The 16,451-nt window shown below is 58.7% G+C and overlaps 1 protein-coding gene across 3 annotated transcripts in view; it reads right to left on the bottom strand.

Moving 5' to 3' along the window:
* HDAC5 (histone deacetylase 5) overlaps positions 1 to 14,363 on the bottom strand; it is a 36,354-nt gene extending 21,991 nt beyond the window's left edge. The window contains exons 1-3 of one of the 3 annotated variants that reach the window (XM_030848870.2): positions 14,205 to 14,363; positions 8,604 to 8,814; positions 1,680 to 1,754 (exon numbers count right to left, since the gene is read on the bottom strand). In XM_030848870.2, coding sequence (XP_030704730.1) covers positions 1,680 to 1,754; positions 8,604 to 8,625 — 97 coding nt within the window. In that variant the 5' untranslated portion in view covers positions 8,626 to 8,814; positions 14,205 to 14,363. Of the gene's footprint in view, positions 1 to 1,679; positions 2,159 to 8,603; positions 8,815 to 14,204 lie in introns of those variants that run through there. The other 2 variants (XM_030848871.2, XM_030848863.3) reach the window with 2 other exon arrangements.
* Positions 14,364 to 16,451: the final 2,088 nt, after the last annotated feature.

Raw genomic sequence — 16,451 nt, 5'->3', positions numbered from 1 at the left:
GGAGGGACTGGCTGGGGGGTGGTCTATGCAGGGACAGGGAGCCTTAGGGAAGTGATGGGATCAGCAGGGTTCCAGCCTGCAAGGACTCTGGGGCCCAACTAGAAAGAGGATGAGAGAACGTGCTGAGGAGGAAACTTCAGGCCAAGCGCCAACTGCTTCTGGGAGGCAAGGGGCAGTGGGGACAGGAGGGGTGGGCTGCTATGGCATCTGCCGAATGGGGCAGAAGCACCCCCCAGGCAGATGCTCTGCACAGTCAGCCCTTTGCTTGGCAAGGGACCACCTTGACTCCCAGAGGTTTCAGGATAGGAGCGAGCAGGCGGGTCTTTAGCTAGAGCTGTGAGCTCCACTAGACCAGGGCTAGAACGGCCCTCTGCGTTTACACCCCTCCCAGGGGACTGTGCAGAGACTCTGCACGGCTGGCCCCAAGGTTCCACCCCCCCCCATCCCAGGGGCCTGCACGGGCACTCTCAGGGCTGGTCCCCAGGGTTATGCCGCGACCTTAGGAGACTACATGGGCATCCCTGCTCAGGCAGACGGTAGGCTTGGTTTGAAGGCTTTTCCAAATGTTCCCCAAACCTCCATCCTCTCACACATCCCAGTCCAGCTGCAACCTTATCCCTGGACAGCTTAGAGTCAAATCACTGGCACTTACACAGGCACACGGCTCCCACCTTCCAGTTCAAAGCCTGGGACCCACACCCACATATCCAGAGGCAAAGACTCCTCACACATACACACACAGACGCCCACACCCAAGTGCCAAGCCACTGCCAGGAGGGGCCAAGCGGGCATGGGTCCAGCAGGCCCCTCCCTAGAGGAAGCATCTTGTGGTGCCGGCCTGGTGGGGAGGCTGTGCCAGGAAGGCCTGATGCTGCCAACAGGTTCCTGGGAGGGAGGGAAGGAGTGGCCCGGCTCTGGGGGACGCCACCCCCAGCCGAGAGCCAAAAAGGTCCCCGCTGAGAAGGTGGGAGGGCTAGGGAGTCCTCAAGCCCTGTGAGCCTGAGTAACATTCCTTCATCCTCATGGGCTGAGGATAAACCAAAGCTTGGGGGGAGGAGAGGTACGGGGGAGCCAGAAGCCAAGGCAGCCAAGGCCCCCAACATCCCAGCTGCCGGCCTCTGCCTACCTCCACCACAACTGCATCAAGCCTCCTCCCCAGGTGTGTGATTCCCAGGGCACTCCTGACCGGGCACCGGCAGAAATCACTGCACTGGACCCTCTGACCCTAAGAACCCAGCCAGAGGAGTGGGGGTAGCCTTTATTCTTATGGACACTCGGGCCGTGGGTTCCTCCCTTGTCCAGACCCGGGGAGCAGACAGCCTGGAGGCAGGTCACTGACCCACTTCCTCCCCTCTGACCATGGTGCCAACTAGGCCAGGATCCTCTAGTAATCCACAGCCCCCAGCAGCTGATGTCGACCCTGCCTGAGGCCAAAGGGACTCGAAGAGATGCAGCAGAGTGCAGCTGGAGGGCATGGTGGGAGGGCAGGTTTTGGCCCAGGGAGAGCAGGGAAGCCCATCCCGGTAAGCACACCTCCCCTGACTGCACATATCCTCAACAAAGACCTCCAGGAAGATCCAAGCAGGACCCCATCTGGGTGAGACTTGGAGCCAGACGCTCAGCCCCAGAGGCAAGGATGCCCAATGGCAGAGGGCAGGCGGGGACACCGAGGCACTTACCTGCCACAGGGAGGCCATGTAGAGGGGTCCGAGGCAGGATTTCCAAGGATGGTTCCCGGCCTGGCATCCCATCTGCTGAGAAACAGGATTCCGTCTCATAGATGGTCTGCAGCATCTCCACAAGCCCCTGAGCCTTGGGCACCAGCAGCATGCCCGGCAGGGGGCCGCCTGAGGCGGGAGTCGGCCAAAGGGAAGGTGGCTGGGCGGGGCCCTCGCTGCTCAGGGGCTCCCTCAGGCCACTGCTGCTGGGACCCGCGCTGCGGGGAGGTGCCTCATCCGGCCTGGGCACTGCAGGCGGCAGGAGGAGCCAGGAGCCCCGGAGCCACAGGCCCAGCTCCCTGCTAGAGGGGCATCCAACCACTGGCCCTTCCAGAGCTCCCAGAAGCGGGTATGGCTGAGCACTCAGGGGACAGGAAGGGGAGCTGAGCAGGCAGGCGGGCTCTCTGCGTTCCCTCCCAGCCCTGGGTGACAGCTCTGGGCCCGGCTCCCTGCTCCTCCTTCCCGAATGAGCCGCCGGCAGCTGGCAGGAGACTGAAATAGCAGTTGGGGGAGGGCCCTGTCTATAAATAGGTGGAGCATGCTCAGGGAGCCGCCGGCCGGCTGCCAGGAGCCCGGGCCTGGCGGAGGCCCCGAGTGGGGGAGGGGAAGGCGCGTTCCACCCCAGGAGGAAGCGCCAGGCAGGGGGATGGGGACAGGGGAGGGCCTGCATTCAGGGCCAACGCCACAGAGCCGGGTGGCCAGAGCCTGCGCTGGGGAAGGGCACACGCTGGAATACCCACGCATCTGGGAGCAGCTCTGGCGCTGCTCTTGGCAGGCGAGGGGCTAGAGACCAAAATGCCAGATTTCCTCCTCTATCTGCCCTCTTGCCATCCAGAGCAAGTAAAGGAGCTGGAAGGGTCTGGGAGAGGGTGGCAGACAGGGCCACCTGGCCTAAACTTGCATCTTCCCTGGAGTCCCTCTAACAGCCGACGGATGGGAGTTGATTTAATTTCTGCCCTCTTTCCGAGCTGGGGGGTGGCTCCCCCACCCCCTCAACCGGCAGGGAGACCCCGGAGCAGCAGCTAAAGGGCAGCTCCCTCCTACCCATTAGGGGTGTCACCTCCAGAGGCTGCTCGGCTTCCTTCCAGGGGGCAGGGAGACTCTTCCTGGACGGGCCTCACCCCACCCAGGGAAGGGCACCTGGGAGCACCTGCCCGTTCTCAGAGCACATGTAGCTCTTCCTGTGGCAGTGTGGCAGGTGTAATGCTAAGAGCAGCACATACATCACCTCGTTTATTCTGCACGATGACCTCAGAAGAGAGGTGCAGACGGGGAAACCGAGGCACAGAGAGATGAAGTCGCTCACCCTAGGTCATACAGCTGTTTCAGTGGTAGGTCTGGGATGTCTGAAGTTCAAGTCTGAGCTCTAACCACCACAGCCCACTGCCTCCTGCACAGGGAGCACACGAAGCTGCCCCAGGGTTTCCATTAACAGGTATAATGACCCCCTGTTCCCAGGCAGGAAGAGACTTGAGGTTGGAGCCCCTTCAGGAAGAGTCAAGGGGCTGCCAGCATCCAGCCCTTCCCCACCAGCCAGCAGCCCCAGGCCTGGCAGAGCAGCCCCGGCTTCTGGGGCCCTGCTGGCACCTAAGGCTAGAGCGCCATGAGGACTGGTGACACCCGCCTACCCAGCCCACTGCTGGCCCATCCCTCCTCCTGAGGTTGTGCCTCCCACTTGGCCCCCTGACCTCACTGGAGCCTTTTAATAGCCTGGTTATTCCTGGGTCTGTGTCCCCCTCCCCCTTCCTGACGTCACAGTGGCTATTTTGGAGCCCCCTCCTGGCCCCCTTTGCCCCCAACTCTAGGCATGGAGCCAGGGACACCTGTCCTCTCCCTGGACTGGATGACCTCACCCTCCTGTCGGGAGCCCAGGAGGAGCTGGCCAACCAAGGTCACAGTAGCTGTGGCTCCCGCCAGCTGGGGATGGCAAAGGGGCCTCCTGCCCTCAGGTGGGGGGATCACGTGGATGGGTAAGGGGCAGAGGTGGGCTTTCCCAGGCCCTAGACTGGCTGGCAAGATGTATATTGAGGGAGTTGGAGGTCAACAGGAACGAAACAAAGCTCTGGAGCCTCAGCTTCTCAGCCAGGGCAGACTCCAGAAAACTGGTGATGGAGCAATGCTCCCCACAGGGCTCTGGAGTCGGTGGACATTTCAGGGTAGGTCTGGGGACTTTGCTCAGCACCCCTTGCCCCAATCTCATCCTAGCCAACCAGGCTCTCTCAAGAGCAAGGGAAGGGAAGGTCAAGGTCTCCTTAACAGGTGACAGGCAGCAGACTCAAGGGAACCCAGAAAGCTGGGGGCAGCAGCCCCTCCCAGCCAGGACTCCACCCACCCACGCTGAAAGCAACCAGAAGGGCTGGCTAGCCCTGTCCTGACTCTCTCTGCCTGCCCCAGGCACAGAAGAGTATGGTAGGGCAGCCCTGTTCTGGAAGAGAGGAAATCATCAGTTACAGTGACTCAAAAGCAGGGGCGCCAGAACGTGGAGCAGTCAGAAACCTAAGCAAACACAACTCCCTGTTTAGGAAAGCTGGGAGCACCCAGGAGACTGGGCACCCAGAGGTGGCCAGAGCTGGGGACTCAGGGCAGTTCCCAGCACTACTATGACTTCCAGTAACAGCTTGAAGTGGGAAGTGAAGTGTCAGACACAGCCAGACAATCCTCAGTGTAGTTCCCAGAATCCTCCAGGGGAAGAAGACAGGAGGCCTGGGATGGGGACAAGTGTCTTTTTTTTTCTTCGGAGATTCAAGTCATGCAACAAAGTCTTCCTAACGTCTAACCGCAATCCTTCTCGCTTTATAGCCCCTCTCCTTGTGGTTCACGTCTCTTCTCCATCCCCACGCATCTAGCTCTCCCGTGTGTCATCCCACAAACCTTACAGAGCACCCACAAAGCGTGGGTTACAGGAGCCTCGTTAGGAACAGGCACCGACCCCTCCCTGGTGCCGCAATGACCTTGCTCACTCTGCTCCCTCCCCTGAAGGCTGGGCTCAGGCCTCCTAACCCTCTAAACCTGGAGGAGGAGAACCTAATGTGGCTCCTTGAGCTCTCGAAGGCGCCCACTTCCTGGGCTCAAGAGGCTGGAGTGGGGGCCTGACCGAAAAGAAAAAAGCAAAGTCTGCTCTGTGCACAGTAAAAAAGCCAAGGGCTGGCCGGGGAGCACCCCAGATGGAGTGTGGGGTGCCAGCTGCCCTGGGGTCCTGGAGATACAGGGCCTGCCTGCCCTCCGGTTCTCTCCTGCCCTTGCAGCCCAGTCATGCTGAAGCCCGTCAGCATCGCCCAGGAGCTGCCATGCGCCAGGTCCCATGCTAGGTGCTGGCTGAACCCTCTCATTTGAGACCAAGTCTGGGAAAAATGTGAACACCTACTTTGGCATCTTGCACATTCCCTCAGGGTTGACCCTGCCTCCTCCGGACGTCCCGTGCTAAGCCTTCAATCCCTCTGGAATGATGGGACAGGGGAGGGGAGAGTGGGGCAGATCCTGATCTACAGTGAGCACAGAGGTGTGCCAGGGGGGCATCTAAGTGGAGAAGGGACACCAGAGTCCACTTCCCAGACCCCCCGCCCCACGCCGACTCTGACCCACTTTCTCCGCCTTCCCTGGGGGCTCAGAGGCAGAGCCCAAGGCTGGGAGGCGGGACGCCGAGGTTCCTGGCTCCACCCCACGCCTATGCCCCAGTTTCTCTGGTCACCCAGAAAGGAGGGGGCAGCCAGGAAAGGGAAGGAGAGAAAGTGTGCAGCGAGCTGGGAGGTGCTGGGCCAGCAGGTGTTGTCATGAAGCTTCTCTCCCTCCCAAGCTGGGGCTAAGGAACCTGGCCACCTTCTCTCCTGGGGCCCTGTCGCCCCACAGACTGGCTCGAGCCTCACCCTTGCCCTCTCCTCTGAGCAACAGCATGGAGGACAGGGCGGGCACCAGAGTGGGCCCAGGCTGGCCAGGGGCACAGTCTGTCAGTCCTTCAGTCCCACTAAGGGGAGCAGAAATGAAAATAAAGCCTCGCTCCTCAAGTCCCCCGTTGCCTGAAGAGAAGCCAGCCCCCGGGCAGTGGCCTCCTCAGGGAAGCGGGCAGCCCATCAGCGGCTCTGCCTGTACTCCCGAGACTGCAGGAGAGGCAAATCAGGTCAAACGCTGGCCCTCAGCCCGGCCCAGAGGTAACTGGATCAGCTCCCACTCCCTGGGGAGGACGGGCGAGCCCCAGAAGTAAACCTCTCCAAATCTCTACCTGCCACCCCTCACCCGGAATGTGCTCTCTTACTAACTTGTTTGCTATGAAGGCCGGGATGGACCATCTTCTATTTTTCTTTTCCAAACAGGGAAGTTCCTGCACTGAGAGAAATGGAGGGAAACTGCCCCTCACCCAGGCCTGCCATTCTGCGCCCTAAGGAGAGAGAAGTGAGTCTCGGGACGGGGTGGGAGGTGCTCAGGGGCCGGGGCACCCAGGCCCCGGGTACTAACCGTTCTCATCCCCACCTCTATCCCCAGCCCCACAGCCTCATGCTCTTCCTGGGGCGCCCTGTGAGGTGTCTACCCGGGATGTGGACATCCAGCTACAATTCGTGGTTTCATTTGACTTCCGTGGAGTCCAAGCATGTGGTTTCCAGGCTTCTGCCAGGCGCCGGACACCCGCAGCCCCAGCCCAGATGCCACCCTGAGCTCTGGGAATGGCAGATGCTGGGCCCCTCGAAGGGGGAGGCTGTGTGGAGGCTGGCCCTCTCCCTGGGCCAGAGCAGCTGGAACTCCACAAGCGGGAGAGCCAGGCCCGGAGCCCCGGGAAAACTCGGTGGGAAAGACTTCAGGGCGCTGCCCTGAACAATGACGACGATCCCAGCTCTGAGGTCTGGCCACAGTCCTAAAACCAGCTTCCCAATCTCTGGCCCCCTCTCTTTCTCCCTCCTTCCTGAACACGAGAAGACGGCATCTCCCCCTGCTGGGGGGAGCGGGAAAGCCAGCCAGGAGGCACGGCCAATTCCATAGGCCCCACTCTGGAGGCCCCTCCTGGCCCAGCTCAGCGCAGATGGATACCTCCAGCCCCTGCCAGCCCTGGCACCAGTGGCTACAAGGGGGGACTCGGACCACCTGCATGTGGAAAGGCAACCCACTGACCTGATCTATCTGAGGCTGATTACCTCAGCCTTTCACTGTAAGGGAAGAAAATCCCAAAGCTGGAAGACGTCCTCCCCACGCCACCAACGGATGCCTCTGGGAGGCTCCTGTTCCCTTGGCCAAGGGTTAGACCCCAGGCCCGGTGTGACTGGAAGTGGCTCCTGGACAGGTCAGCATAGTAGCTCAGAGGAAGGGAGCGGTTGGCACCCCTGCCGGGCACAACTGACCCTGCAAGGGGCAGTGTCCAGCTGAGATGGCCGAGGGGTTGATGAGAACCCACCAGGCCTCTCCTTCCCTTCGCCAGCCCCACCTCAGAGGAGGAAGCAGGAAGTCAGGGCAGCCCCCCTCCAGCACCAGAGTCACACAGACCTCTCCACGTCTAACACCTGGCACAGCCCCTGCAGGGAGAATGGAGGCAGGCAGAGGCGGGAGGACCTGAGGGGGAGCCACAGACCCTGCAGGAGGGGGCCCATCGGCAAAGCTGACCTGGTAAGTCGCAGGAGCCCAGCCTCCTCCAGCTGGCTCTCTACTCTCTCTGTGCCCGGGGTATGTCATGCTGGAAAGGGAAAGGGGAGGGGGCACAGCCTTGACCAAAGCCAAGCAATCCCGCCAGCTTCGGCTTCCCTGAATCGAATCTGCTGGAAGCCCTGGGGCCGTGGTCAGGGCCACAGGTCGCCAGCAGGGGATCCTCACAACAGGAAGCATGAGATTCAGCACAGTGACAAGGACAGGGAACAAGAGGCGAAGGGGCCTTCATGCCTCCCTGCTGCTGCTTCAGTACCATCCTGCAAGTGGGTTCTGGTCTCTAGGCCCTAGTTTCCCTATCTCTAAAGAAGGAGAAATAGCTCCCACCCTTACAGAAAAAGATGTTAAGTGACCGGATGGCCTGTGTGTGGGGGGGTTAAAGTTGAGCAAGATGGACTCTGATCCTTTAAGTCTATGCAGAAGGAGACAGCCAAGGAGGGAAGGCAGTTATTACTCTGACCACGCTGACCCAAGACCCCCCTGTGACACTCCTGAGGGTCCAGCTCAGGCCATTTGGACACATCCTCACGGGCACGAACCCAGACCCACCCGTTCACAAAGCTGCCTGGAGTCCCACCCCTAGACTATTTCTGGAAGCACCAGGCAGGCTCCCACGAGCAGAGGGGAATAAGAAACCTCAGAGACCCCGAATTAGGACTCTCCCATGTCCAGGACATGTCTACCTGGACTCAAAGGAGAGAGCCGAGTCTCCTCCGCCAACATGTCACTGCACGCCCACCCCAATACCACATATCCCAACATAGGCTAAGGCTGAAGGCCCTGCAAAGCTCCAGTAAGAATAAAGTATGGAACACAGAGAAACACTCCACCAGGAAGAGGACACCACCACAGAAAAGGAAGCTGGACGTTCAGCTATCATAGGGACCTTCTTCCAACATCATCCCCGCACCGCCTGCAGAGGTTCAGGGGCACACATTCCCCTCAGCCCTGCCTGTCTTGGTGAACAGGGCAGGGTGGCACGGAATTGAAGGCCCCCGAGTTGAGAGGGCAGGCCTGGGGACAGAGTTGAACCCATGCCCTCCCAGGGCCAGGCTGGACCGTCAACCCATCAGTCTCAGGTCTACCCCATGGTCAATCACTTTGGGTTTGCCTCTGTCCTTTTCTCACGATGCTTCTCCACTCCTCACCCCTTGTTCCCTTACGGCTCAGACCCTGAAGGGCAGCTGGCCTGGGCTGGATACCCATACAGCCCATTACATCCAAAGCCACCCCAGGTGCCTTCTCCAGCCTCCCAGCTCTTACCCGACTCGGTGGGAGAGTTCATGCCGGCTCTGGGCCCGCAGGAAGCTGGCGTTGGGGGCTGGGACGGGAGGGGGTGGAGCTGCGGTGATGTCAAGAGAGACAGACGATAACAGACAGACGGACGGGACAGGAGCCCGGGGCCGCTGTGCCTCTAACGCCCATCCGAGGCCATCCTTCGGGGCGAGGCAGTCAGGCACTCAGAACGGCATCCCTGGGGAGAGATGGAGCAGGGTTAGAGGTCCCCAACTCTGGAATCTGAGAGTCGAAGGAGACCTTGGAGCTTGTCAGTTACACCTAGGGAAGAGAGGGAGGGCCACGGGCCTAGGGGCACAGAACTGGACCAGACCCTGGTTTCTTCTCTTTCTAATTGGTGAGGACGTCAGCCCTCAAGGGAAGGGAAATGGCTACAGTAGCCACAACAAAAGTCTTTTTTTAGGTGACAATGTCCACTGCCAGGTGGGGAGACCTCACAGACTCCCAAGGGTGCCTGACATGGGAGATGGTGCTCACCAAAGGAGAAAGTGCAGGGAAAGTGCTTCTGAACTCTGTCCAGGGCAGCGGGGAGACGCAGGGCTGACCTGGAGCCCCTCGCAGAACTTAAGGGAGAGACTGGTATCCCAGCCCCAGCAGCCTGAAGTGGGACTCTCATCTTCTCCCTACTCCCTGATCCTTGTGCCACCCAACTCTGGAAACGTGATGTGCTTCTGTCTTGTCTCCCCCATTCAACAACAGGTCAGAAAAAAGAGGGCAACAATTGCTTTTCCTCTACCCATTAACCATGCTGTTTCCAAGAATTTCGAAAGACAGAGACATTCATCCCACATCCGGTGCCCTCTGGACTGGGGGTCCAAGGCCCAAGCCCAGGGCCTTGTGTGTGTTGTATAGGTTGTGCCCTGTGCAACGAGGTCTGAAATCCAGCCTTTGCTCTGCCTGCCAAGCTACACAGGCTAAATCCACCCAGAATAAGGGACACCGTTTTCCAGTTTGTACAAAGGCACCAAAAGGCCCAGCAGTACATCTGCTGAGGCCAATACAGTAAGAGAGGATGTCCCCGTATTGCAGGACCATGAGTTTGCCAACCTGTCCCCACCTCTCCAGCTCCCCACCTCGCTCCAGCCCCACAGCTAGTCCTCAAGCCTCAGACACTATACACGCACCCACCTGGGCCCATCCCTAAACAGTCCACGATCCACCCTAGACACGATCTCATTCGTTTTCTTCCAGATGAAGGCAGGCCCTCCAACACCCAGTGAAATCGAGGTAGCTGGAAGCGATCGATGAGGCTGAGATTTAAACCCTAACTCTGCTCCCCAAACTAGGAAGAGACACTCAGCTCCAGCCCAGGACAGCCCACCTCCTGGCAGGATAAATTCTCGGTAAGCTCTGCATTTTCAAGGATCGCCAGGCGTGGGGTCCATTTGGAGCCGAGGAGCGCAGGAGTCAGCCACGGTAGGGACACAGGAACATACACACAGACATGCACACACGTATGCCATGCACAGAGTAGGAAGACCTCAAGTCCTCCTAGGCCTGCTGCCCCCTGGGTTTGGACTCTGTAGCTGGAGAAAGGTGCACTCCGATGGGGAGGTGGGAGGAGGCAGAGAGAAGGGGCTGAATTGCTCCCAGCAGGTACAGGTGTAGGGCAAGGACAAAAGAGGCTGCGCAGGACCGGGGCCAAGCTCAGGAAGGCGGCAGGTGGGCTTGTTGGTGCCCTGGCAGGGCCCGCGTGGGCAAACAGCTCAGCCCATGCCCACCCCGGGGCTGGCGTCCAGCCCTGCTCACACCCTTTCCCATGGGCTGGGGAACACAGGTTCAGAAATTCCCACGATTCCCAGCAGCCCGAGTGCCCCAGCCCATCTCCTTAGTGAAAGGAACCTCCACAACAGGGCACTCAGGAGGGGCAGAGCCTCCATGGTACACAACCTGCGTTAAGATCTGCCCTGAGCCCCCATCTTCCTCACCCCCTGGGGAGAAGAGGAAGGGAGGGGCTCCTAGAACTCCCGAGGGGCTCAGGACTCTGTTAGGCTGCACTCCTGCCCACCCTGCAGGATGCAGCAGGACCCCGGACCCCCATCCACCTGTGGAGAGTGCCAACACCCCCATCAAGCCTCCCTGGGAAACAAAGCAGCATTCACGGTCTAATCAGGACAGACAGGACAGGTGGAGATTTTGGACTAAGAAGGGCCATGCAAGGGGAAAGGGCAGCTTTACGGTTAAAACCTGAGCTGTTGGGTGCCTCCTCGGCCAGAGAAACTCACTGCTGACCATTTGTTGTAGGAAGGTCTTGGTGGGCAGTCAGGGACCAAGGGCTGTGTGGCTCCTGGCACTTTGCTGCCAAACCAGTGAGCAGCCTGGCTTCCGTGACATCCCAAGTAGGCAGACCCCAGGGCCCTGGCCCCATCCCCTGAGAACTCTCTCTTCCAGTCAGACCTCTGGCCCACTCCAGGATCCAAACCCACTTCCCACCTCCAGCCAGGACGGCAGGTAACCTGCTGCATCTCACCCTACAAGCTCATGGCTAAGCCGGGGGAGGAAAGGCAAAAACCCTAGGGGAATATCCCGCGCTCCATTCGCAAGCAATAAAAACTCTGGCAGAGGGTGGCAGAAGGGCAGACAAGTGAGGGACATGAGGAGGATGCAATGCCTCAAAGGCCAGAAGTTCACAGTGCTGCCCTGCAGGTATCTTGTCCCTCAAGGAAGCTGAACTCCAGCACCACCAGGTAACCGCTCTGCCAACACACCAGCTCCAGCCCTGCTAGAGGCAGGCCCAAGTCCTGAGCACTGAGGCTGGGGACCTGTCCCCAGGTCAAGGCAGCCAGGTGAGCTGTCTGAACCAAACCCTGTGAGCCTGAGACTGCTCACGATATGAGATGTGCCCCAAAGACGTCATCAGAAAGCTACGAGCCCAGACATCCCATCCCAAGGCACAAAGGAACTCTCATCTTGACCCCTCCTGACCGTGGCCACGGCTGATCGCTTTCCCCAGCCTCCAAAAGCTTCCATCGCCGTGTGCCTTCCCCCAAGCTGGCCCACCAGAAGCCTGCAGACATCAGAGCCAGGAGGGATGGCTGACTTGGATGTCCAGGGCCCAAACTAACGGAGGGGGGAGGGCAACAGGGGAGGAAAAAAGGCACCAGGCTGACAAATTCATTTTTGCAATCGGCCCATCTCTGTTTGTCTGCTCAGACGCAGCTCCAGGCATCTGCACAAGCCAGATGGACGAGGCTGCTATTTCTAGAAAAAGAAAAAGGGTGGGGGGGGGGTGAGAGGGGAGGGAGGAGCAAGACGGAGGCAAAGGGCAGAAGACCGGGTCTGTTTGCCCTAAAACCTCACGCAGAACGGTACCCCCTCACCAGCACTACCAGACAGAGTCCCCATCCAAGAAACGGCTGGGGCCGAGGCTGGGGTGAGGTGGGGTGGGGGAGAAGAAAGGCAGAGAAAGTTTAATTAGCCAAAGTCGGCTACAATAGGCCCCCTCACGGGCTGCATCAGGTTTTCATTCATGAGCAAGCAACAGTGCTCCAAAAATGCCAAGAACCGCACCCCCTTGCCGTCTCTCCCCCACCCCCCACCAACAGGAGTGCGTCCTCCAGCAGGCTGGCTGAGCCTGATGCCGTGTTCCAGACATCCCTCCTCAAAGGGATGTGAGTAGGAAGAATTAATTATTAAAGAGCAGCTGGTACTTCGGCACCAACTGCACTCCCCCCAGCTCCTATAGCTGATGCCCCCTCCCCCCTGCAGAAACACAAACTCCCCGCCCCACACCACCACCCCCCAGCCCCAGCCCCCATTTCTAAACACACAGCTAAGATGCCACCCCTAGGGAAGGGAATGCAAACCTTTGTCTCTGCAGCTACTTAGAGTGGGTGGGGCATGTGATAGTGCTGCCCTCCCCCCCCCCCCAGATTACTCCATCCAGCCACAGAGGAGGATATATTGGGAAGGGGAGGCTGGCACGGAGCTAACATGTCCTCCATCCTTGCCCCCAAGTAAACTGCACCTGGTATGTCTCTCTGGCCCCTGGCAGGCATACATTCCCGGCATACAGTGGAGACGCTAGGGGCCCACCCCTCTAACTCAGAGACGCCCACCCTGCCTTGTCTGGACATAGCCCAGATCCAAGTCCAAGGGGAGATAGAGCAAAGAGAAGATTCAAGAGAAGGGGCAGGAGGCAAACTAAGGGCTCCCCAAGCTTTGTGTTTAAGAGGAAGAGGAAGGAAGGAAGACTGAAATGAAGAAGCAGGCAGCCCCCAACATGGCTCACCCACCATCCCCAGCCCAGCCCAGCCCAGCCCAGCGCCTAAACAGCCAGCATAGGCTCAGGGCCCCTGTTGCCTGGAACTCGAACTGGGGACCCTCCCTGCCTACATCCTCTGAACCTGAGGAGGCCCAGGGCAGGACCCAGCTCCAGGCTCCAGTCCTGCAAAGCAGTCTGGTCATGGGTCCTTCTGGCTAAGACTCCTGATCTCCCACCCCCTGCCTCCTTTTGTTCCTATGGTCTGCTCCTTCCTTCCCTCCCAGTTGGACCCTGAACCCAGTCACCACCATCATCACCCCCAGTCGCCAAAGCTCATTCCAGGCCCCAGAAGCACAGTGGTCACTGTCAGAACGGTGGGTCTCTTCAGCACCCCCAAGAGCAACTGCAGCTGCTACCCTTCCTCTTTAGGGACACACCTCATCTCAGAAGGCCAACGGGGGATATCAGGTGGTCACCTCCTCCCCCAAACGGAGTGCTCCCACCTTCCCCTCTTCTCTCCCCACAACCAGACTCCCAGATTAATTACTTATCACCCAGCCAATTCTCATCTTCCCCAGGGGCCCAGGGAAGGGTGGGGTGGGGAAGCAGCCTACCCAAGTTAAAAGGCACAGGCAGTGTCCCTCTCTCTGTGAGATACAGACCCAGGATGAAAAATGGGGGGCCTCCACCCCAGACAAGAAGGGGGGCAGCTTTCATCTCCTAGCTCTCTCTCTCTGGCTCCAGGGTGTCAGACGGGAGAAGAGGGTGGGAACAAACGCAGTAACGCCTCACGGGGGAGGGGGTGAGAATAATGGGAGAGAGAAGTGAGGTGGGCCCGCAGGCCCCCTCCTCAAGCACGGATGTCAAGGACACAAAATCAAGGATGCGTTCTGAGGTATGGCTAGAAGCGCTGTGGGGTGGGCAGCGCCCCTCATCTCAGAGTACCAAGAAAGGGTGTCCAGCGAAGAGGGCTTTGCACAGAATCCGGGTGCAGGGCTCAAAACGCCCTGCAACGCACCACGCGCCTCCCGGGAGAGGGCAAATCAGACATCCCCGGCCGGTCTCCCGGCCATCTGGGGGTGTAGGTAGCGGGAAGACGGGCCCCTCCCTTACCTGCAGGGAAGGCGCCCCTGCCTGGGAGGGGCGGGGAGGGGCGCGCGCAGTAACCCAGAGGCCCGGCTACCGGCTGGCGATGCTCCCGGGGGGCGCCTACTGGCACCCGGGCGCCGGGAGGGAGGAAGGGGGGCGCGGAGCGCGACGCGCGCTCGGGGAGCCCGCGGGCAGCGACGGCGGGAGGAGGGGGCGCCGCGTCGAGTCCGGGGAGCCTGGGGGAGATGGGATCGGGGCTGGTGGGGCGCGCTCACCCCCTGCGGCTCGAGCTCCGGCTTCGCGGGCGGCGGCGGCAGCAGCGGCGGCGGCAGCAGCGGCAGCACCTCCTCGACGGCTCCTCCATCTTTGCGGCGGCTCCTCCGGCTCCGCTCGCCGCCGCCACCAACAACAACATTCGAGACGTCACTGCCGTCACGTGACTCGACCCGGAGCTAAAAATAGACCCAGACCACCCCCCCACACACACCCCCACCCCCAGCTTCAGCCACCAGCAACCCCTCCCCTCCTTCTTGGCCCTCCCCGCCGGGCGGGGCCAACAGCGCCACCGTGACAGCTTCTAAAAGGGCCAGTACCCAGCAAAGAGTTGGGCTGGGGAGGGGAAGGAAGGCAAGGGATCGGAGCCCTGGGAGTAGTGGTTGAAGGAGCCCTGGGAGTAGCGGTTGAAGGAGCGCTGCAGGCTTACGGGCCTGGCTGCTGGGGGCTTGGCGTTTGGGATGCACGATTTTCCTGCCTGAGCTTCCTCCACTTCCTTTTCAAACCGTGGATGGTGCAATCGTTGCCTGCCTAAGCGGCTCCCTAACACGCCCTCCCGCGGTGGGGGAGGGGAACTGGGGATGGATTCCTAGGGGCTGAGAGGGCCGTGGAGGCCCCAGCTAGGGGTCCAGGCTGGGGGTGGATGTCTGGGACAAGTCTCGAACCCGCCAGTTCCGACCGCACACGCTAAATGTATGCCAAGCAAAAAAAAAGAAAAAAAAAAAAAAAAAAGAATGGGAAAGGCCAGGGTAGAGCTGTAATGTAGTAACAGTCCAAGGCCTTCAAAGGGAAGACTTCCGGTCCCTGGCTTCGGCGCTATCCTCTTCTACAGCTCCCCTTAGAACACAATACGAGTACGTGTGATAGAACCTAGGTGGTTTGTCGTGACCCGGTAATTCCACTAACGAAAATGTATTCTAAGGAAATAAATATTGTTGTGTTCAAAACTGAGTATAGAAGGAAAGAGATCGCTTCTAATGATGTGAAAAGTTGGAAGCAACCTAACTATCCATCGGTAGGGGATTGGCAGTAAACCAAGGCACATCCATTCAGAGGAATACCATCCAGATCCAGACATTTAAGATGATACGTCCATAGTGACCTGAAAAGGTGCTCAAGGTATATGGTTCTCTTGAAAATCAGAACTCAAACAAGTACTACAGAATTGTTCCATTATTATAAACAACAAAAAACTAGATCCATATGTCTGAATATGTTTGTATATCAAAAAGCCTATAAGAATATATGCAAAATATTTACCTTTGCTTTCCTCTTTATCTGTTTCTGTATAGCTGAAATTTTGCAACTATCATGTGTTACTTATCTGATCGGAAAAAGTGAATATATAAATGTTTCTGTAATAAATTTATTTATTTATTTTTGGCTGCACTGGGTCTTCGGTGCTGTGTGCGGGCTTTCTCTGGTTGCGGTGAGTAGGGGCTACTCTTCATTGCGGTGCGCGGGCTTCTCACTGCGGGCTTCTCACTGCGGTGGCTTCTCTTGTTGCGGAGCACGGGCTCTAGGCTTGCGGACCTCAGTAGCTGCAGCACATAGGCTCAGTAGTTGTGGCTTGCAGGCTCTAGAGTGCAGGCTCAGTAGTTGTGGTGCACGGGCTCAGTTGTTCCGCAGCATGTGGGATCCTCCCAGACCAGGACTTGAATCTGTGTCCCCTGCACTGGCAGGCGGATTCTTAACCACTGCGCCATCAGGGAAGCCCAATGTTCTGTAATAAATGATAAAGGTTCTTGCTACAAAGTATCTCATGAGTAGGTCCCACCTGTCTTCATCCCCACCCCTTTTCTGAAGCCAAATCATGCCTCACCTGAGATATTATAGCTGCCTCCCCAACCAGTCCACTCCCCACATCCATCCCAGCCTTCTCCCAAAGTCAGAATGACCTTTTTAGAACACAAATCTAATCAAGGGAGGGCTTAAAACTTTTCCAATTTTGTCACCGAAATCTGTATCTGTCCCAGAAGAGTGGTTTTCAAACTTTAGGGTACTCACAAATTACCTAAGGAACATGTTCAAAATGCTGATTCCGGAACCCCACTGACGGGGATGGGGATGGGCCTAGAATCTTCATTTTTAGTAAGTACCACAGGGAATTTTGCTGCAGCTGGTCATACTTCTCCTCATACTTGGATAAAAAACAGCCTAGAAGCTTCTACATGATCTGGTCCCACCTCACCTCACTTCCCTTAGCTCTCTATACTCCAGCCATCGTGGCTTTCTCTCATGTCCGTGAA

This window comes from Globicephala melas, chromosome 20, assembly GCF_963455315.2.
Source record: "Globicephala melas chromosome 20, mGloMel1.2, whole genome shotgun sequence".
NCBI classification, from domain to species: domain Eukaryota; kingdom Metazoa; phylum Chordata; class Mammalia; order Artiodactyla; family Delphinidae; genus Globicephala; species Globicephala melas.
Note: the sequence above shows the minus strand (reverse complement) of the source record. Positions and strands in the feature narration are given on the sequence as shown.